At 38.6% G+C, this 23,685-nt stretch overlaps 1 protein-coding gene across 4 annotated transcripts; it reads right to left on the bottom strand.

The window, feature by feature from the left end:
- Positions 1–1,283: 1,283 nt before the first annotated feature.
- Positions 1,284–19,999, bottom strand: znf207b (zinc finger protein 207, b). Of its 4 annotated transcripts, none has more exons than XM_079840734.1 (12): positions 19,823–19,999; positions 19,323–19,449; positions 19,091–19,229; positions 18,809–19,000; positions 18,656–18,731; positions 18,502–18,572; positions 13,597–13,739; positions 12,442–12,534; positions 9,632–9,844; positions 9,278–9,443; positions 2,782–2,972; positions 1,286–2,576 (listed from the first exon to the last, which is right to left on the bottom strand). In XM_079840734.1, exons 1-11 carry the CDS (start codon positions 19,861–19,863, stop codon positions 2,812–2,814), a joined length of 1,422 nt encoding a protein of 473 aa, XP_079696860.1. In that variant the 5' UTR covers positions 19,864–19,999; the 3' UTR covers positions 1,286–2,576; positions 2,782–2,811. The 4 variants fall into 4 exon arrangements, with proteins under 4 accessions (XP_079696858.1, XP_079696860.1, XP_079696861.1 ...); XM_079840733.1 differs by having other exon boundaries at positions 1,290–2,576; positions 2,790–2,972; XM_079840732.1 differs by having other exon boundaries at positions 1,284–2,972.
- Positions 20,000–23,685: the final 3,686 nt, after the last annotated feature.

Below are 23,685 nucleotides of genomic sequence, written 5' to 3'. Positions count from 1 at the left end.
TGGTGCCATCCCAAAAAAGCACAAAATCACTTTCAATGACCTTTACCTTGACTGTTCCATGCAGGTGGAATGAACTGCCCAAACCCAGGCTGCGGACTGTGCGAAATCTTCAACCATTTTCAAGAAATGCCAAAGACGCACCGTTTTCGTCAACACTTGACCCATTAATACTACCACTTACTATTTATTACTTTTTAAAACCCATGTAGCCTACTAGACTAACTGTGAATAGTCACAGCACTTGCATATTGTTGCCCTATTGTTGGTTTGATTGCTTCGATTGTTCCCCTTATTTGTAAGTCGCTTTGGATAAAAGCGTCTACTATGAAATGTAAATTAAATGTTTCCACATAAATTAGCAGTTTAGGTCGATACTGTATGAATGAAAGAAGTTCTCTGTTTTGTTGAGCCAATTTAATAAGTTATTGGGTCATACTAACCAACAATAGCGCATGTTAGTATGCTAAAGCTATGTCTACGTTTATTAAGTTGACTTGTTTAAATGAACTTGTTTCATTCTTATTGTGCCGACCAAAATTGGTGGAAAAGTTTTACTTGAGTTCATTGATCAAATCTTTGAGTGTATAGGAAGTATACTAAAAATGTAGTATGAGAACTTTTGCCAAAATATATATATATTAATACTACCACTTACTATTTATTACTTTTTAAAACCCATGTAGCCTACTAGACTAACTGTGAATAGTCACAGCACTTGCATATTGTTGCCCTATTGTTGGTTTGATTGCTTCGATTGTTCCCCTTATTTGTAAGTCGCTTTGGATAAAAGCGTCTACTATGAAATGTAAATTAAATGTTTCCACATAAATTAGCAGTTTAGGTCGATACTGTATGAATGAAAGAAGTTCTCTGTTTTGTTGAGCCAATTTAATAAGTTATTGGGTCATACTAACCAACAATAGCGCATGTTAGTATGCTAAAGCTATGTCTACGTTTATTAAGTTGACTTGTTTAAATGAACTTGTTTCATTCTTATTGTGCCGACCAAAATTGGTGGAAAAGTTTTACTTGAGTTCATTGATCAAATCTTTGAGTGTATAGGAAGTATACTAAAAATGTAGTATGAGAACTTTTGCCAAAATATATATATATTTTTTTTGTTGATGTCTCCACTATATACTGAAGCTTATTCAAGACATCTCAACTAGCACCAAATTGCATGACAAGAGTAGGCAAAGCGGTTTTAATGTGTGAAAAATAACATTAAAAACATTTTGACTAGTACTGTATTGCGTATTAAAATCCAAGCAATGAAACAAACTCAAACTAGAAAACAGTTGTTTATTACACATTTGTAACATCAGTCAAAACCCCTACCTTTCTACTTTAAATCAGGAGCAACAATCCTAACAATACTTCTCGGACTTCCAAGTAACACCAAATTAGGAAAGAAAGATTAAAACCTATGGTATTGTGAAATCAAATTTAAAGCAGGGGTAGCCCACGCCGCTCCTGGAGAGCTATATTCCTGTAGAGTTCAGTTATAGCACTGCTCCACCACACCTGGAATTTTCAAGTAATACAACACCATGGTTATAACGTATATGGTTCAAGTGTGTTTGATTGACTTTGCAAGATAGTAGATCACCAGGAGGAGGGTTAGCAACCCTAAAAAAAGGTCAATCTAAATTGTGCGACTACTGACAAACACTTAACTGGCAAATAACTTCAGTCAATTGTTCCTGCTTTCTTGTCACATTCTTCTTGTGATGAATCCCATTACATGAGACTAAAACCCATGGGTGAAATACAAAAACATGCAGTAAATTTGGTTCCTTTGCAATAATTCACACAGCGGGTCTTACCTGCAGACCAGGAAATGCTTCCAAGCCATTGTACCAATTTAATACTGGTAAGTAAGAAATATCACATCAAGCATGTCATGTCAGAAAAATGTGTGGTGCATTTCAAATCCAACTTCTGGAAAGCTCATTCATGCACTAGGTTATGAAGCAAAAATGTGTCATTTGACAGTTAAAAACATTAAGGAGTAATTACAGCTTTAGTCTTTACTATAAATGTAAAATTTTAATGGTGTGTTAGACTAAATACCTATATGAACATTCCAGAACAAAATGGTTATTGACAGAGTGAGTGTATCTGTAACGTCATTATGGCTTTATCAAGAAAACCAACCTGCCTGAAGACTCCACTGTTCAGGAAACACTCACACAAAAACAAAATCAAGAAGAAAAAAAAAAAAATCAAAATTAAAGTATGTTTTATTACAATGCACATAGCAAAAAAAAAAAAAAAAAGTTCAAAAAACAAACAAAAAATACAGAGAGACATTTACCCTTGTGCTATTTAAACCCTGAATAAATGGATGCAAACAGTTAAAATAAAAAAACACCATGACAACAGTGATCTGAAGCCCTCACCAAGCTGATGTTGGGGACATAAAGTCCAACAGCACAGTATGGTGCTGTGAGGGCTTCACTACTAAGATAAAAACAGAAATCTTACTGGGAACTTGCCTTGCGTATGGAGATACTGTTAGGCCAGCGGCTTCAATATATTATGAACCTTTGTCTAATATACTGTACTTGTACAACCTGAATGAAACACAATAGGAAGAAAAGCAATACATGTATCAACTTTAACATTGATACTGCTGTTATCTTCTTAGTCTTTATTTAAGGGCTGAATCCAATACTTTTGTGTGATATTACATTTTAAATGTCCAGTTTTTCTTCAGCAGTGGGTTTAGAGCTCATTGGTTTGGCTACATTAAAAGCACAAGATGAGAAAAGGTTTAACCTCCAAACCTAGTGGGACGACAGCGCTGTTTCAGTATCGGCTGCCTGGGGACATTACGGGTGGCCTTATGCCCATGGGAGGGCCAGGTGGGCCAGGTTGGTATGGGGGCACCATTGAGGCACTCTGTCCATAAGGAGGCATGCCACCAGTCATATAACCAGGCATGCCCTGTGGAGGACCACCATACTGACCTGAAAGCAAAAATACACATATAGTGATTAAGCTAGAGTGAAAGTTTATCAGTTGCATGTTTTTAAGTCCTGTCAGTTGAAATATCAACACAGAAAACTAAGATAGATAAGATAAATGTTTATCATTATATTGGATTTGTGCATTCATCTTAAAGTGACAGCAGCATACCATACCCTTAGCTCCACCAGTGTTAATCAAACAACAAGCTTTAACGAAGATAAATTGTATTAATTAAAACTAGGGATGCACCGAATATTCGGCCACCGAAAATGGCCGGAAAGTGCATTTTCGGTTTTCGGCCGAAAGACTTTTATCACCGAAACAATACGGCGAAATGTTGTGATAACGAAACAGAAACCGCGACCTGCATGTGCTTGTCTGAAGTAACATGTCTGCGGTGTGTACGTATTTCAGTATATCTGAGAAACACCCACGTCTGCTCCATGCACAAGCACTGACAGCTGTTCAGTACAGCTGTTCAGTGCAGCAGTTTATGTTCTCGATGAGAAGAGGACCAGACTTCACTGTGAAACCGAACGGTGTCCGAATGCAATCTTTAACAGAGGGCATGTTTTAAGCGCGGAACACACTTCAATCCGAGTTCCCACACCAACATCGATCAACATGTATCACGAAATTCAAACGATAAATGCCGTTTTGACGCTCTTTAATGCGGCATCACTGATCACATCACAGTTCAAGCGGCGGCGCGCACGCGTGAACGCGATCATCTGTGAGCGCGATCGATCATCTCTTCCTTAAGAATAAACATGAATGAACATCTAAGGTAGTGCTGGGCGGTATACCGGTTCATACCGAATACCGGTATTTATTTTTGTTATGATATGAATTTTGATGATACCGCAATACCGGTATGTGTTGCATTCGGACGCTCGGAACGCGGCGCAGCGCGTCACTGTTCGAGGGGGCACGTTTCACTGATGCACTGTAGTGAGAGCACAGCTGATATTGCATCACAACCTATGGTAAGTCCGAAATCACCCCCTAAAGCCTCATTCACTATTATTCCCTACGTTATCCACTTATATTGTTCACTTAAAAGAGTGAATGAAAACTAGTGAGTGAATGCGGTCAGCCGTTGTGTGTACATCGGCTGTATGCACGTTATTGCGGTGCAATGTGAGATTGAATGAGTGCACTCAACGTCCACTATGGTTTTGGACACCACTACAGATGGCTGTCCCCTCAAATAATGCCCTATTTAAGGTTATAGGGGGCGATTTCGGATTCAGTCCTTGATTACAACGGAGTATTCAAACTACACGCGGGGGAGAGAGAGGTTTCTGCGCGGAGCTGAGATTAACGTTCTCCACATGGATCATATTATAGCACATATAGACCGGAGCGAGCGCATTTAAGTTTTTTATGGACATAAACATAAACCGGCAGCGTGTATGCGCACTTATTTCATAACGTCTTCTTCAAATGAAATGTAACGTTATGCAAAGGACACTGAACTGTCTGATCACGACCGCGATGACACGATGGGTTATTCTGCTACACAGAAGACGATGTAAGTTAATAAATAGGCTGACAATTCAAACAAGAATGGGCAATAATTTTACTTTCTTTCTGTGTTAAACTTACGTGTGCCATTTGTTCAGAGACTGTGCTCTTAAAAGTATTGCAAATATCCTTCAACCTTTTAAATGTTCTTACGCGTTTCCAGAGGTGGGTAGTAACGAATTACATTTACTTCGTTACATTTACTTGAGTACATTTTTTGGGTAACTTGTACTTTTAGAGTAGATTTAAAGATGGGTACTTTTACTCTTACTCAAGTAAATTTCTTGTGAAAAAACTGTACTTTTACTTAGTTACATTCGGTGGCGTTCCTCCGTTACTGTCAAATGGTAATAATTATATTATATATTTTAAAATAAGTTAATATGACTTTCGCAAGTCTCGCGATACGTTGGAGGCTGCTTCGCGAGAGGTTGCTACGCATCACCCGCTTATAATTAGCGCGCGTTTCGTCGGAAGATGATGGCCGAAGCAGAGGAAGATGTGTGTGAGCTACGGGAGGCAGATCACCCGTGGCCTCAAGTTCAGTCTATGATTTCACTCCAAGATGTCAAAAAGAATAGTTTCATAATGCGATGCATGTTGTGTGCACCAAAACGAACTGACATCTCTCAGCATACAAGAATTCCACCCTGAAAAGAACATGTAGCGGTAAGTGTCACAATGATGCCTATATTTGAACACTATTAACGGTCATTTGGTAACTATGGGAAATTTTCCCTTATTATAATACTATTTCACACACTGTCCGAGTGTTTTCCTCATATGCGCTCTTGTGCAAGCAATGACAAATCGTTTGAATCCTCCAAACAACACGTCCACGAACAAACGTTCACATCTTCACATTTACATATAATTTTCTTCACAAAATGAAACAAATTGAATAGCCTAATGTGCTAATGTGACGTCTTGCATTTATACACAAATCCAGACAGACACCTGTCTGAAGTGTAGAAAATACATACAAATAAAAACGGTATTGTATTTTATTCCTAAAGAATAGCCTATATACTTATAAAAATATAAGAACAAAGTATGTTTTAAGAAGAGCTCTAGTTAGCCCAGCACACCAATAATTTACACTGTTTAACCATTAATCACACACACACACACACACACACACACACACACACACACACACACACACACACACACACACACACATATATATATATATATATATATATAAGGTTCATTAGCTTACATTAGTTAACATGAACTAATAATGAACTGCACTTATAGAGCACTTATTTATCTTTATGTTAATTTAAACATTTACTAATGCATTATTCAAATATTGTTAACATTAGTCAATGCACTGTGAACTAACATGAATAAACCATGAACAGCTGGATTTTTATGAACTAACGTTGACAAAGATTAACTAATGCTGAACAGAGGTGTTGTTCATGGTTAGTTCATGTTAACTAATACATTAACTAATGTTAACTAATACAACCTTATTGTAAAGTGTTACAGAGAGGTGTGTGAAAGCTCTCCAAGTAGCCTGAAATTCAGGGTTTTCGCTTCTTATCAATCAGATCGAAAGTAACTAGTAACTAACTACTTGAGTAGTTTTCTCATTGAATACTTTTTTACTCTTACTCAAGTAAATATTACGATTGTTACTTTTACTTTTACTTGAGTAAATATTTCCATAAGTACTTGTACTTTTACTTGAGTACAGATTTTGGCTACTCTACCCACCTCTGCGCGTTTCTCCCTCGTTTTGTCAGTTGTTGTTATAGGTTAGATTTTTAAAATGCTTAAAGTGCCCTCAACTCTTTTTTTTATATCTCCATGGTCATATTTTAATACGTGTCTGTAATGAGTGTGTTGCATGTGTTTTATTGGTTGTTGTCTCCCCACAGCATCATTTTGTGGGGCTTTGTAAACCTGTAGGCCTGTTAATTCTCTTGTGGAATTTTTCTACAATATTCACTCATCATGACCGTAAAATAGGGCATTCTAGTCAATCTACTGCAGTATTTCCTCTCTTCATTAGTAGAAAATGTGGTTAACACCTGGTCATGCATATGGGAAAAAAAATACCGCCATATACCGCAAAACCGATATAATTTTGAAAAATACCGTTATATAAATTTTTTGTCATCCCGCCCAGCACTAATCTAAGGTATGTTGAGGATACAACTTACTGTCATGTATATATATGTGGTGTAATCACTAAATCAGTGTTTCAACGGCGAAAAGACGTCAATATAACTGCTTGTAAACTAAACAATGTCATGTAACTTTAGCATCACATTTACCTCAGGCAGTCATTCAGTGTCCACAGAATTTTATTCACTAGAGTAAATCAAATCTTTCACTAAATATATGACCTAAATCAGCTGTTATATTCATTATTTTAGCCATTATATTAATTATATTCTACTTAACCTGTTAATGATATCTTGATTATTTCATGCATGTTTAAATAAACCTGTCATGAAAATTACAGACACTGTGTATAAATGATTATATTTCAACAACAAATTGGATAAACTATTTTATAATTAGATTTAGAAGTTATTGCAAAAACTGCCGTTTTACATTTTTGTAAGTTTACATGTTTGCTATGTTATTTGAGTGTTGATTATTAGACCTAAAAATAAATAGCAACTGAATTTAGGCTAATAGTTTGGGCTCTTTAATATTAAACCTTTAATATTAATGTGCAAGTAAGGGCTCCCTATATAGTTTACAGCAATATCTTCAATAAACTTTTAGTTATAATTTAATTAATTTAAGGACAGATACCCCCCCCCCCAGTAAACCAATAAAAATAAATAAAAAGCCATTTTGTAAAACTGCTGTACTGAACCGTCAGTTTTGTGTACAGTTACACCCCTATTCTACAGTTAACATATGGGCTATGGCAGTCTTTGTTTTGATACACTATTATGTTGAATGCCTACAGAGAAAATAGTTGTATCTTAAAGCAGTTGCACTTGTTCTGAATGCACTTTCTTGTAGTCCTACAGAGAAAATTTTTAAATGCACTAGACCTAAATGCACTTTGTTTTTATGAGAGAACATTTAATTTTAAAACCTTTCTGTAGGCCTGTACATTATTAATTAATGTACAAATGAGTGGGGTCAAGTTAAACATTTTAGTTTGAATTTTATTTTATACTGTGCATTGTTGCAATGTGCTAAATAAATATTGGCATAATTTGTAATTGATTTATTCTTTGAAACTTTAATATTAATTTATGCAATTGCAATGCCTTGATTTTAGTAAAGTTGGTACACAGTCATAGCCATAAATGCAATGGTACTAATAATTGGCATCATTTCTTTCGGTGTTTCGGTTTTCGGCCTTGGTTTCCTCTTTTTCGGTTTTGGCCAAGAATTTTCATTTCGGTGCATCCCTAATTAAAACTAGATTTAATTTAAACAGTGAAAATTATGCAGTGTTATTTTACATTTTATTATTCAATGTCTATCTGAATAGTTTAATTTACCTGAAAGAAAACCCAATGCTTATTTAATTTGTATCTTTGTTCTATTGTAATTATCTATTCTTGCAATTTGTTTATTTTCTATGCCGATGCACTACACTACAAAATCATTCCAATCATCCTAGAATGATTCATTCTTTACAAATAGAGCTATTCAAATCATCTCGTGAAATCGTTAGCAGAAAAACATTCACAATGTTAATATTAATAGAATAAACAAGACTGGCGGCTAATATTAAGCATACAACTCATTTCAAAGGAGTTAGGCCTGCCAAGCCTAATAAATTGAGCTAATCAAATTATCACTTAAATTCCCTTATTTTAATGCAAACATGATGGAATTAAAGTATGATTCTAATAATAAACAGATAATCACTGTCCTTGATTATTGGCTATGTTCGAATCTATTGTAAAATACTCTTTATGCATACACCTGTGACCTCATTACATCACTATTACAGTGCCACTGCATCTGTTTATTGCTTGGCAACTATTCTGATAAACAGTGACTGATGTTGAAAAGTTAGTAATAAAATAAACAACAAGGTAACATTACACAGAAAAAGTGGCAGGTATATTATTTTGCATTAACACTAACATTTAATGCACAGATCATTTGACCTACAGTATCAGACTGTTTTTTTCCCCCCGGTCCATTGCTATGGTTATCACAGTGTCAATCCAGCACATTTTAATACGGTTGTCAATCCAGAAACTTTGCACTGTGTAGTTAGCAGCACAAAATATATACAACATTCAGACAGCAAGCAAAGATCGCAGCCATTATAAATCACTTAAGCTGTCAATTACAACATGAGGTACACAAAGCTGCACTTGTTATAATCTGTTATAATCAATGAAGGGTCTACACTGTGCAATGCATCTCTTATTGACATCGTGTTTATGCTTTGTTGGTTGTAATGAAAGGATTCACAAGTGTGCAGCACTCAAGCTAAACAAATTCCACCATTTTGGGAGGTGTTGAGCAGATTTTGACTAACCTAAACACATCTGATTGGCCATTGTGTGCACGCTTGCAACATGCATGTCTGTAATTGGCTACAAAGCTCAACGCTGCAAAAACACGTAAATAGAAACCTTTGACACTCATCATAGAGCGCAAACACACACTCACGGGAGCGTTTAAAAGCAGACGTTATCAGTAGGTACTAGTACTGCAAAATGGCACATCAAATTATCAAATAAATCTTTGGCGAGACTAAGCTTAATTTTGATGGAAAAACCCTGTGACTAACCATCAACAGAAATTATATGATCTACCGACACAATCTTACCATGTATGGGATGCCTCATTCCAGGCTGCTGAGGAGGTATAACCTGCTGGGCAGGTATCATTCCTCCCACTGCTCCACTAGGGGGAGCCGAGGCAGCAGCCGCTGCAGTCTGCCCAGGCCGAGGGATTAGCCTCTGGTACCTAGGCAGCTGAGCCCGTCTCTCTTCCTGAATTGGGGCCAAGACAATAACAATGTAATCAGACACTTGCAGTAACAAGAACATATGTTGGACTGCATGTATTCTAACAACATCATTTAATTGTTAACTTTTGCAATATTTCTTTAACACCAGATAATGCATTCACAATTACTTACTGTCAAAAAAAGTAGTTAGAGCAAAACTTGAGCACTCACCAGCGAAATATCCTCATCAGGGTGCATCAACTTACTGGTAGCACTCAAGGTGGTGAGGGTGGCTGGCTTACTTGTGACTGTGGCAGGGGGCTTGGCCACAGTGCTGGGGGAGGCAGCAACAGAAGGAGTGGAGGAAGGCTGGGTGTAGGCTGGGAATGTCACTTTAGGAGAATCAGAGGTGGTTGATGACGGTCCTGATACAGTCTGCTGCGTCTGAAAGGAAAAGCTGACATTTTCAAAACATGCTTGGAAGAAAAGCAAAGGTCTTGCCCAATCACAGCGCACACTAGGGATGGCTCGATACCACAATTTTGGCTTAGGTACCACAATCTAATATCGAAGTACCGATATTAAATCGATACCATACAGGGGCTGAATATTGGCGCGGGTATTGCTTATAATTTTACTCTCGCAAGTTTGGGGTTCATGAAGCAGGAAATTACCGCAAATGTTTATTATTAAATTAATCAACAAAGATTACCACATCAAATCAGGCATTTGGAAACTTTCTTGAGAGAAGTAATTTCAACAATACTGCACGTCTCCCTTCGCTAGCTCTCAAAAGGAGCAAATTGCTCCTGGCTTCAAAAAGACAGACATCGCACCTGCACTATAAAAGCAATCTGCGTGCTCAGATTCGACACTTTCGCTGTCATTTCGGGAGAGCTGACGGAAATCACTTGCCCACGTCTTTTTAAACCTTGCCAATTCGAATATGGAAGCGATTTTATAGCATTTCATAATACAAGGTATGAGCTCTTTGAGAGTTTTCTTTGCGCTCATACCAAAAAAGCACACACAAGCCTAAAGAGCTTGCACATTCCAAATTATGTTGTGTTTCCTTCGTCATATACACACAAAATTATGTCAAAAAGGTCCATCAAGTGAGTAGTCACATAAACGCAGTTGGTTATGTCTTTGGCGAATGTAAATAGTGCAATAGTATACGCTAGGGGTGTAACGATACACAAAACTGACGGTTCGGTATGTACCTCGGTTTTGAAGTCACGGTTCGGTACAGCAGTTTTAAAAAAATGTCTTTATTTTTTTAGTAAACAGTGGTTTACTGAAAAAATTGTCTGTCTCTTAAAGTTTCTTAAAGATAATGCTGTAAACTATATAGGGAGCCCTTACTTGTACATTACTATAATATTAAAGGTTAACAACAGAGCCCAAACTATGAGCCTATATTCAGCTGATATTCATGTTTAGTTATAGGATAAACAACACTCAAATTACACATGTAAATTTCACATAAGGCAGTTTTTGCATTAACTCCTAAATCGAATTATAAAATTATTTTTTTTCTCCAATTAGTTGTTGAAATATAATCTTAGTGACTGTCATTTTCATGACAGATTTATCTAAACATAGCATTAAATAATCAAGACATCACTAACAGGTTAAGTAGAATTAATATATATATAGGCTAATATAGTGCATGTATTTAGTGAAAGAGTTGATTTCTCTAGTGAATTAACAGCGGTGGACGCTGAAGGACTTCAGACTCTGGGGTAAATGATGCTGTGTGACATTGTTTACAAGCTTTTTTACATCTTTCCGCGATTGAAACACTGATTGAGCGATTACACGACATATGATATGTTTCAGTAAGTGTTATCCTCAACATACCTTAAGATATTAATTCCTGTTTATTCTTCTGGAAGAGATGATCGCGTTCACTCGCGCGCACTGCGGCCGCTAGAATTGACGCGCATATACAGTGATCAGTCGTCACATTAAAGAGCGCCAAAACGGCATTTATCGTTTGAATTTCGTGATAAAATGGACTGAATACTTAATATGTTCGAGTGGGAACTAGGATTGAAGTGTTCCGCGCTTAAAACAAGCCGACTGTTAACTGTTAAAGATTGCATTTGTAACCATTCGGTACACACGCGCACCGAACCGAGAGACCTGTACCGAAACGGTTCGGTACGAATACGTGTACTGTTACACCCCTAGTATACGTGCAAATATGATTGAGATTTCGTTATATTTAAACGATACGATCATATGCATGTGCGTTGATCAGTGTTAAAAGAAAATAAATGTCTAAATTAGATCGTTTGAATTATGCACTCACCTGTCAATCTCTTAATGTCTTATACAAGACAGGAATGGCAAGTGACAGATGCTTGGCATGGTTTGATGCAGTTTTATAAGCAAAGTCATCCCAAATTTCACGTCTACTCTCTTTATTAATTAGTTTTGGGCATGTTGAGTGAGATTCAACTGCTGTATTCATTTTGTTCCATGTTGCCACATTTGCCGGTGTCACGTCAGTTTGGGTAGCGCACTGCCACCTAGCAATGAACTTCGGAACAGCAGCATATACCGAAATGAGAAAAATCATGATATTGTACCGTTTGAAATAAAATATACCGGTATTTTCCCAGTACCGGTATACCGCGCATCCCTAGCGCATGCTGAATTATCACAAAAAAAAGGGGGGTCAAGTAGAGCTGTTTTGGATAATTACAGAAAGTGATTTGTTTTGAAAATGATAAAATTCTTACAAATAAAACTTATGGTGCAAAAAAAAAAAAAGGTATGGTTAAGAAAAAGCTACATGGTCGCAAAAATCGCTTCAAAAAGACGATTACATATATTGCACATGTAACATGCCGAACGCAAATAGCATATGCATGCGTCAAAAACCGAATCAAATCACTAAGCAGCTAAATATCAGCCTAAATAATATCAACACCACAGCTTCATATGCATGTGTGCATATATACTAATGACAGAAACAAGCGTGTCTGAACTGCTGTGCTGCAGTAAAGAGAAGCACACAAACTAGTGCGTACTTGGGCAGAGCTAGGGAACAGAGGCTTAGAGGAGGCAGACTGAGTCTCTGCACTTGCAGGGGCGGCGCTGGGGCTCGCAACACCAGTCCCCATCTGAAGCACAGAGAGAAAGGATATCAGTAAAAACCTTTCCTTAGACTCAACTCAGGATTCAACCTCACAAAGTAAACTGGCAATTACTCTAAAAAGCCTTGGGTGTTTGTGCTAAGATTTAAAAAAAAGCCTGTTTAAAGGGAGTTATAGTCTCTTAACGAAAAGATCTGCTTAGCTCTTGTCTTTTACTGTCACCATATTTGTCAAAAAATTTAAAGAAAATGACTTCTCCATTATGCCGGGTTCAGACTACATGATATCAGCCCGCATTTGGTACGATCCTTTTGACGTTGGGTGTCATGGTTATTCACAAACGGCAATGGGCGTCGAGACGCAAGAGTTAGATAATTTTATCTCGCATAGTGTGTCATAGTGGACCGCAACAGTCGCTGCATCTGCAATGCTTCACGACGTCCCAACAGGAAGACTAGCATGTTTTTTTTTTCAGTCCTCCAAGGTGGGTTCTGTGGCAACTGTGACACTGACCAATAGAAGCACAAGCTCTTCTGTACACCGCTTTCAAACATGGCGAAACGAAAGAGACGATGGTACTGCTGCTAGGTGGAGTCACACGAATGGAGGAACGATTCATGGAGCTATGACAACAACACTCCTGCTTGGTCCTTGAGGGACTACAATGACAGTGAAAAAAGAAATGCTGGCGAACGATAGCGGAGGGGCTTCAGCAACCTGGTGAGTACTGGAATTAGCATTAAGCTAGCATGCTGCATTGTTTACACCATTTCTGGAAGTCAGCTTCTCGATGACATCATGCAGGTCTTTAAAGATGGCAAGCGATGATTGGTCGTGAAGCAACGCAAGGTTCAAGACAATAATTTAGGAGTGAAATCACAATCTGACAGTGACTATCGTAACAGAAAAATATTGTGTAGTCTGAACCCACAGCATTACACTTCCCACTGGTTTTTAGTTGTTTCTTTAAATCAATCTATGATCCATTAACTCTCATTTGATGATCCCATACATTTTTCAATTCACAATCACAAACAGTGGCTACATTCTAATCCAGGAATCAAGTCAGTCTGGCCCTACATTCAGTACCTGTACAGCGCTGGGGAAGAGAGGTTTAGAAGCAACAGACTGTGTGGCAGGTACAGCTGGTCTGCTGGCCATTCCAGGAGCAGTGACAGGGGCTGCAGGTGCCATTGGAGGCATGCCAGGCCTTGCAACATGGTGTGGCATTCCTATAAACAAGAAAATTCTCTACTACTACAACCTTTTGACAATTTTTCCAATTGTTGTCCATTATCAATAATATCACTATGCTTGAATATGATTAGATGCACCAACATTGTGGACAAAATATTCAGACAAAACAGCAAAAATAATGCATTTTATTCCAAACCCGTTGACCAAAAACTTAACGTTTAAAGGGATAGTTTGATTAAAGGCGGGTGCGCACGGTGCGATTTTGGCCACGATTTGGCCGTCTGAGACTAAATGTGCAAATCCTAAAAGATTCCTCTGATCCTAGGCTAAAATCTGAAGTCTTTGATCATAGTTTGACATGTTCACCGGCAGCCGATTAATGACTGCTGCGATCCAATTTTACCTCAGACGAAATTCTGGCAGTGTCAAAAGATTTGGCGCACAATCCTGCAGTGTGACTTCTCCTAGGACGACCATCAAATTATCTTCGCTTTTCAAGACAAACTATGACGAAGATGAGCGCTAGAGATTTCTTTGTAGCCACCATTTCAATCCCACGTGTATGCAGCTCACTGTCTCCGAACGGATCATTGATTGACGATATAAAACTCAGACGAGTTTTCTAGCGTGCGTCCACTTTTAGCGCGCCTTGACTATCGTACAGTCGGACATTAATTAACAACTGAGATCTTAGTGTGACATGGCTTACAGCGGGGATCATGTTCGTACAGTCTGACAAGGAACAAACATAAAGGACTATTATAAATTGCACAGTGTGCAGTGCACCCAGCTTTACTCACACGCAGAGATATATCTAGCTGCAGCCCCACAGCACACCAGTTTCAGAACACCATCCACAGAACCAGAAGTAAGCGGCGCTACCCATATACAGGGAGTGCAGAATTATTAGGCACGTTGATTTTCTGATCATATTTTTTTTCCAGGCACATTTGACCAATTCCAAACCTCAGTAATCCTAATAACTACTATTGATTTAGTATTTAATAATGTATAAGTGATATATAATTGTTCATGAAGGCTGGAAATGAAAATCACCTTATATTCAGGTGTGCAGAATTATTAGGCATGTTTTCTTTTACAGATAACTTGAGCCAAAAAAGAGATTTAACTCAGACTGAAAAGTCAAAAAGTATTAAATGCCCATGAGAAGGATGCAATACTAATGCAATACTAGACATTGCAGTTAAGGCGTGACCATTGGACAGTGAAATGCTCGTTGGGTCAGCAGGGTCAGACAAAAACATGTGGCGGAGAAAAGACACCTGTTAACTACAAAAGAATTAAGAATTAAGGTGAAGAATTAAGGGTGAAACCATCAGGAACCCTTTAGTCTCCAGCGCCACCATTTTCCAGAGCTGCAACCTACCTGGAGTCTCCAGAAGTGCAAGGTGTCAGGATCTCAGAGACTTCAGTTAGGTAAAGAATCCTAAAAAATGACCCCCACTAGATAAGAATCACAAGCTGAAGTGTTGTAAAATACATGAAGCCTGCTTTTTTATAGGCTTTATATGTTTTATAGGTTGAGAGTGACTCTTGAAGGACCAGCACCACATCCTCTAGTACCACAGTTTGAAGAATTAATCTTCCAGAATCTGGCAGTACGTTTTGGGAGTTCATTTTAGTCCATCCTGAAGTCTGTTTTGCAGAGATGGACTAAAAATGAACTCCCAAAACGTACTGCCAGATTCTGGAAGATGAATTCTTCAAACAGTGGTACTAGAGGATGTGGTGCTGGTCCTTCAAGAGTCACTCTCAACCTATCTGTCCATAAAGCCTATAAAAAAACCTTCTTCATGTATTTTACAACACTTCAGCTTGTGATTCTTATTTAGTGGGGGTCATTTTTTAGGATTCTTTACCTAAATGAAGTCTCTGAGATCCTGACACTTTGCACTTCTGGAGACTCCAGGTAGGTTGCAGCTTTGGAAAATGGTGGCGCTGGAGACTAAAGGGTTCCTGATGGGTTCACCCTTAATTCTTCACCTTAATTCTTAATTCTTTTGCAGTTAACAGGTGTCTTTTCTTCACCACCTGTTTTTGTCAGATCCTGCTGACCCAACGAGCATTTCACTGTCCAATGGTCATGCCTTAACTGCAATGTCTAGTATTGCATTAGTATTGCATCCTACTCATGGGCATTTAATACTTTTTGACTTTTCAGTCTGAGTTAAATCTCTTTTTTGGCTCAATTTATCTGTAAAAGAAAACATGCCTAATAATTCTGCACACCTGAATATAAGGTGATTTTCATTTCCAGCCTTCATGAACAATTATATAATCACTTATACATTATTAAATACTAAATCAATAGTAGTTATTAGGATTACTGTGGTTTGGAAATGTGCCTGGAAAAAAAATATGATCAGAAAATCAACGTGCCTAATAATTCTGCACTCCCTGTACGTTGTTTTCATATGGATTTTAAAGTTACTTTTCATGCAAGAGAAAAATGAATTTCAAGCCAGTAAGATGTGAACAGAAACATGAAAGAATATGTTGAGTTGTGTGTGATATTTCTGTCATGATACATCTGGTGGTGAACGAATATTGAATCTGTTCACGTCTTTCTCGTTTTATCATTAAAGCTTTTATTGCATTTGTCAAAAGATATTTGTCTTAATATTAAATAATTATGAATTAATAAAACCTATTAATTTTGTTTTCAGGGATGAAAAGGCTTTCATCTTTTCACGTCTTTCACGTTTTATCATTAAAACTTTTTTGCATTTGTCAAAATATATTATTTGTCTTAATATTTAATAATTATTCATTAATAAAACTTATAGCCTACATTTAGTTTTCAGAGATGAAAACACTTACATCTTTTCAAGTATTTCTGCAGAAATGCCATGATATGGGCTTAAGAGTCACAAGTTTTTGTGTTTTAAGTTTTTTTGCATGTTTTTATTTTTTATTATGTGCCGTTTAAATTCGTTTTAAACCTATTATTTTAGAAATATTTGATATATGTCCTATTTGTTTTCTTTCAGAGAAACACGTTTCACTTTAAGGCCTTGTATTAAATGGTTATTTTTATTTGACATTTGAAAAATAGAAATGTCACATTCTCTGTCTATTATTTTCAGTCGAAATAATACGATTGAATATAGTCAAATGGGAAACACTTTATAACATGTTACAAATGTATTAGGCCTAATATATTTTTAAAATAAAAAGTTGTAGTATTGTTAAAGTAACAATAAACTACAGTGTTTGTGTCCATTAACATTAAATCTCATAGGCTATTTTCTGTCAGTATTATTTGGAACAACATGAATGTGAACAAAATAATACTAATATATCTATAGTCAAATGAGAAACACTTTACAACATGTTATACATTTATTAATATTTTTTATTAATATGTTTCCATGAAGTATAAACTACTGTCTTTGTATTCATTGATTGAAGCATGATCAATAGGCTATGTTTTAAAATGTTGATCATTGTACATCATGACATGCATATCATATGAACAGAAAAGTGACTATATTTAAAAGTATTGTTGTTAAATATTGTAGACATCGATCCGATCAAAATCCATGTGAAAACAGCTTATATTTAACAAAAGAAAATTACATATTTGGATAGTGCAACTATGACTGTTTAAGCCCCACCCCTCACTTCCAGCTCTGTGGATGGGGTTCTGAAACTGGTGTTCTGAAACTGGTGTGCTGCGGGGCTGCAGCTGGATACTATTGCACACTCAAGCCATCCTAGGGTGTATATGACAATTGCAGTTATATTAAAAAATTTCCTGGTTAATCCAAGCATTATAATGGCAGCCCAAAATTTGAAGCCCAAAAAAGTGCATCCATCTATTATAAAAGTAATTCACACGGCTCCAGGGGGTTAATAAAAGCCTTCTGAAGCAAATCAATGGGTTTTAGTAAGAAAGCTACCATTCACTGCCATTATAATGCTTGGATTAGCCAGGACACTTTTTTTTTTTAATATGACTCCGATTGTATTCGTCTGAAAGAAGAATGTCATATACACCTAGAATAGCTTGAAAGTGAGTAAATTATGGGATAATTTTCGTTTTTGGGTGAGCTATCAGTTTAATAGGCACTCCTTGGATGAAGCGCTTTGAGTGTTTCGTGTGCACAATATGGATACGATATAACATGAAAAAAAATGTCAGTAGGGTGAAAGCACTTTACAGTCACCAAAAATGATGCAAAGAGAAGAATTCCAGAAATCCCCAAAATTTGTTCAGCTAAAATAGAGTTGCCAAAGAACTTTATTATGACTAGTTTAATTTACCCAAAAACAAAACCCGGAACAGTTTAAAGAGTTTATTTAGCAAATTTTATTTTCAGTTTTTTTTACCAAAGCCAAAATCACTAAAAATGACTTATTTATATTAAATAATCTATTTAAATAATTTAATCGCCAATAGGGTTGGGCGATGTCCCCTAAATTGGCAGTTAATGTTTACAGTAAAACATTGCGATGGACGATGGGAGGGTGTTACGTTGAAGGATATATTTTATGATCTCTTTACATAAATATTTTCTACTTAACTAATTTCGTTATTTTACTAACCCAACTAATGACTCATCTGCACTTTCAAATAGGTTGCACACACTTTTCACAATGCGTAACAGAACTATTAAATTTTTATTTTTTTTAAACGTTCATTCGTGTACTTCATATGACCACTTTACAATATTTCAATAACAATTTATTTTGTAGCCTATGCTATGCTTTGCACGACTATGATATCGTCCATCGGCACAACCCTAATCTCCAATGATTGTCTACAACACTGACCTGGTGGCATGCCATGCATCATTGGAGGCATTGCTGGACCATGAGGCATCATCCCTCCCATTGGCATCATGCTATTCATAACAGAACCATAGATTAATCACATTAGGCCATAATACATTAGGTAGAATTTACATAACTGAACATTGAGACCTACCCCGGTGGCATGGCTGGCATTACTGGTGGCATTCCAGGGATCATTGGTGGGACTCCAGTCAACATAGGTGGCATGCCTTTAGGAAGAGATATGAAGTCTTAATGGGGTACACTTTTGATTGAGCTGTACTCTGTAAACTTTTGTCATACACACCTGCATAACCAACGTGTGGCATGCCTTGGCCCTGAGCTCCAGGATGAAAGCCTGCCTGGGTCATTGGGGGCATGTAGGCTGCCTGAGGCGGAGCAGCAGGCTGCTGAAATGACGAAGGTCCGGCTTCATCATCATCATCATCATCCTCCTCCTCATCAGAATCATCCTGATTCTGTTTCTTCTTCTGACTCTCTGCTCAGACAACACAACGTTATATTTCTGTGAAACATTTTTTGACACTTTACAAACCAATTAGATTGCCTAAGCACTTTTACACTGTACCATGCGACTTTTGTTCAAGTACTTTTCTCCGATCTTGCATGTCTTTATCTGGAATACCCTCCATGCCGTAGATTTCCAGTTCTATGTCTGTTCTTCCTGGTATTGCATTAGGAACTGCGTCTATTGTGTCTTTGTGCACCTTTAAAAACAAAGAGATTTAATTCAACACCCATAGCAAAAGTTAACATTTATAAATAATATATATGTCATAAAACAAAACAACAGTCCATACCTGCATGCAATGTATGGCCAATCCAGGCCCAGTGTACAGCTTCTTGTGACATATATGACATTTGAAATGTTTAGCTTTCTGGTGCTGAATGAGAATCTTTTCATCATCAAAATCTCTGTTGCAGTACCTTAAATTCTGGTTAAGGATCACATTCAGGGATGTGAAATTAAAAAAAAAATGCATTTAACATTAGTTATAGATCACAATTACAGCGCAACATGTTCAGAAAGCGCCTCACGTTAGCTAATTTAACGTTACGTTGTGACAGCTATTGTGTCTAAATTACTCTCTAAACACTAACAAACATGACATTCTAACTAAAATAGCATTAAAACAACAAAACAAACCAATACTAAACATACATTCTTCTGATTTTCTTTTAATATGTAGCAATAAATGTGACTGCAGTGTGAAACTGACTGCATAAGCTCAAATTCATGATCACGCTGCTGCTGCAACAACAGCACTGAACAGGCCGCATCGGGTCATGAAAAGGATACCAGCACCAGGGCTTCATTTGCTTCTTCTTCTTTCTTCCCATTTTAACAACAACTCGTTATCTTCTTCTAATCCGCCAAGGAAAGGATTTAACCCCGTCACTAAACACAGATTATCGACTTCAGGTCGGAACTAACAAAAATGGCGCGGCTCCTCTATTATTTCTTCACCCACAATGCAGCGGCATATGACGCAAACGCGCAGACCCTATTTTTTTGTGACAGCGCCACCTACCGAGTCGGAGAACCACAATCCCAGGACCCTAGTTTTGGAGATCTGAAACAAGTGCCACCAAGGCAGTATTTTAACCCTTTTTTTGTTGAGGTTTTTAAAGGTTTATTACACCCAAATACTGCTTTCTTTATTGCAATTAAATCTGGTTTCTAGGAATGTTGAGTAATTATTTGGTCCAAGTTGCATAATTGAATAACTCATCAAGTAAAATAAACAATGGTATAGCCTTTTCAGTCAATCACATTTTCAAGTACAGAGGGAATACACAAGGATGACTCTGGGGTATATTTAAGATTGTGTAGGCTATATTTTATAAAATAATATATTGCAACAGTTGAATTTGAACACACACAAAAACTAATTTGTTCATGACGTGATCCACATAGGAAGAACTTCATGGACAACGTCTTCACTGACTCCTAAGAGAGAGAAAGATAGAGAAGTTAATGAAATAAGGAACATTGAGTTGAACTTGTTCAACTCTCTAATTTTTAATTTAAATATTTTAATTCAATAATATGACTTTTCCTGTCCTTTAAATATTTAAAGCACACATTGTGATGAATGCAGCAGCACCTACCAACTGCTCTCCCCTCTTTTCAACAAGTTCATTTTATATAAATAAATAGACATAAATTAGGGCTCTAGGACATAGGACCAATTAATTCATCTTTTGTTATATTTCTGCCTGCCCTGAGCTGTGTCCTTGAAAACACTTCATATAGAGTACACAATACATGACACAATCTAAGTGGTATTTTAACAGTCAATTATTATGATGGCCTCTGTTATACCTGACTTTAAAAACGTCATATGTCTCAATCAACATTATAAAACCATGCCAAAATGAAGAGACGTACTCTTAACATGTCATGTATTGTGTGGTAACGTTAATCAGGCTGACTTTTAACTTACTCTTAAAATGAAGAAAAAACAACGAGTAACTAACAAGCTTTCACAACGAACGTAATACAGTTGTCTTAAGACACAATTGTGCTGTCACTGAGTCAACACAAGCTTTCATGCAAGTTTAGTTAAACGAATGTGCTAACAATTCATTTACAGCACTATCTAATATACGTATGATAGCTAAGACTATTTAGCAAATCACGATCACTTTGGCTACGTTAACTTTCCAATGAAATGCATCACGATTGTTTTAATGTTAAAATAAAAACTGATTCACATGTGATACTCACACTCTGATCGTCATCCATCTTTGCTGGTCCTCTAATTCTCTAGGTCAAAAAAAACCTAGGGTCCTAGAAATGCGGTCCTAGGACTGCGTTCCTGAAAATGCAGCCTCCGTTTGTGCAGGCATATGCTACTCTCCCACATGGGAACAAGCGCAACTACACCTAGGGGTGTTCGATACCAGGTTTTTTGGAGTCGACTCTGATTCCCAACTCCCACTGTAGACACGTCTATGGAATCGACTCCTCGACTCCATTTACTTTACATCAAAACAGGGTCAGAAATAAGACAAAATTGCAGTTGTTACACACTTAAATAATTTTTCCCCTGACACAAAGCTATCAGAATCAATCCACAAAATAAGGCAAACTCATTCCGTTGTAGATTTTAAAGGAAAAAATCCTTACAAAATCAAGTTAGGCCACTTTTTACAGTGTAGGCCTACTCTGATAAACTTGGTAAACCCAACTGCATGTTAACTGTTCTAAGATGTAATATAAATCTGAACAAAGCAGCTATATTTGTAAATACTTACAAATATATGATCTTATTCAAAACATCTTATTTAGATGAAGTTCATGTGTCTTATGAGTTTTGAGGATAATAAAAACTGCTCGGGTTATGTATATAACCCTTGTTCCCTGAGAAGGGGAACGAGCACTGCATCGGAACAACGCTTTGGGGATGCTCCCTTAGCATCAGCGAATCTGAAACCAGAATGCCAACTAGGCCAATCCGATTGGCGTGCGTGATGACGTCATTGTGACGGCATACCTGGAAGTATAAAAGGGGAGCTGGAACGTAATGGCGGTAGTAATTGCTCTGAAGCATGCGCTCCAGGCGCGCCGAGGTGTGGCGTCGGGATGCAGAGCTCGTTCCCCTTCTCGGGGAACAAGGGTTATATACATAACCCGAGCAGTTCCCTTTCGAGGGAACTCGCACTGCATCGGAACGACGCTTTGGGGAACAAGTACCCACTAGGCCACACCGAAGGGTAGCACCTGCCCTAGTGTGAAGCCGGAGACCGGGCACAGCTAGGACTGGAGCACCCTAGCACCAGGCGTCGTAGGGAGATCCAGGCTATAGAACCTGATAAAAGTGTGTGGGGTAGCCCACCCGGCCGCCTCGCAGATATCCTGCAAGGGGACCCCAGAAAGAAGGGCCACCGAAGAGGCCATGCCTCTGGTGGAATGAGCCCTCACGGCCACAGGTGAAGGCAAACTGCGCACCTGGTAGGCCATGGTAATCGCCTGGACAATCCAATTACTGATTGTCTGAGTAGACGCAGGCAATCCCTTCTTAGGTGAGCCAAAACACACCAACAGTTGTTGCGATCTCCTCCACTGTGCAGACTTCGCCAGATAAACTCTAAGGGCCATAACCGGGCAGAGTAGGTGAAGCCTCCCCTCTTCCGCCGTCACGTGAGGCGGAGGATGGAATGCCTGCAGGACCAATGACCTGACCACCCTTGAAGGCACCTTAGGCACGTAGCCCGGCCTAGGGTGTAAGATGGATTTTACTCCTCCCGGGGCAAACTCCAGGCAGGTCGGCGTTACCGCCAAGGCCTGGAGATCTCCCACTCTCCTAAGAGAGGTAATGGCAAGGAGAAAAGCCACCTTAAGGGTCAGGTCCTTTGGTCCAGCCGACTCCAATGGTTCGAAGGGGGCCTCAGCCAATCCTTCAAGAACCACTGCCAGGTCCCAGGTTGGAACTCTGGAATGAGCCGCAGGCCTCATCCTCCGAGCCCCACGGAGGAATTGTACAACCAGATGGTGCCTACCCAGAGGCCCATCACCCATAGGAGCGTGGAAAGCCGCAATGGCAGCCACGTACACCTTGAGTGTGGACGGGGTAAGCCCTGCAGAGAAGCGATCTTGGAGGAACTCCAGCACTGAAGCCACCGGGCAGTTAACTGGGTCCACCTCACGCTCCCTGCACCAAGTGGAAAATACATTCCACTTGAGGCTGTACAGTCTCCTCGTAGACGGAGCCCTGGAACTGAGTAAGGTCTCTATCACCTCCGCCGATAGGCCAGCCTCTAGGTACCTGGTCCCCTCAGGGGCCAGACCCACAGGTTCTAAATCTCCGGGTGGGGGTAAAATATCGTACCCGCCGCCTGAGATAGGAGATCCCTCCTCAGAGGAATCTCCCACGGCTGACCTGTTAGCAGAGCTATGATATCCGAGAACCAAACTCGAATCGGCCAACGGGGTGCTACCAGAAGTAGACTGACCCCCTGTCACCTGACCCTCTCCAGGACTCCCGGAAGCAGAGCAATCGGGGGAAATGCGCACAGACACAGCCTCGGCTACGTCTGAACCATGGCATCCAACCCCAGCGAGGCTGGATGCGTGAGGAAAAACCACAGTGGGCAGTGGGTCGTCTCTCGAGACGCAAATAATCCACTTCCACTGGGCCGAACCTCTTGCATATGGCC

Source organism: Gobio gobio (assembly GCF_949357685.1).
Source record: "Gobio gobio genome assembly, chromosome: 17".
Taxonomy (NCBI): domain Eukaryota; kingdom Metazoa; phylum Chordata; class Actinopteri; order Cypriniformes; family Gobionidae; genus Gobio; species Gobio gobio.
Note: the sequence above shows the minus strand (reverse complement) of the source record. Positions and strands in the feature narration are given on the sequence as shown.

Excerpts from the sequence above, each read along its gene's own strand:
- znf207b (XM_079840732.1), bottom strand. The coding sequence starts at position 19,863 with ATGGGAAGAAAGAAGAAGAAGCAAATGAAGCCCTGGTGCTG. Across the intron at positions 9,444-9,631 it reads CTGATGAGGATATTTCGCTG|GAAGAGAGACGGGCTCAGCT; the intron begins GTGAGTGCTCAA and ends GCCCCAATTCAG. Across the intron at positions 2,973-9,277 it reads AATGAGGCATCCCATACATG|GTCAGTATGGTGGTCCTCCA; the intron begins GTAAGATTGTGT and ends TTTTGCTTTCAG.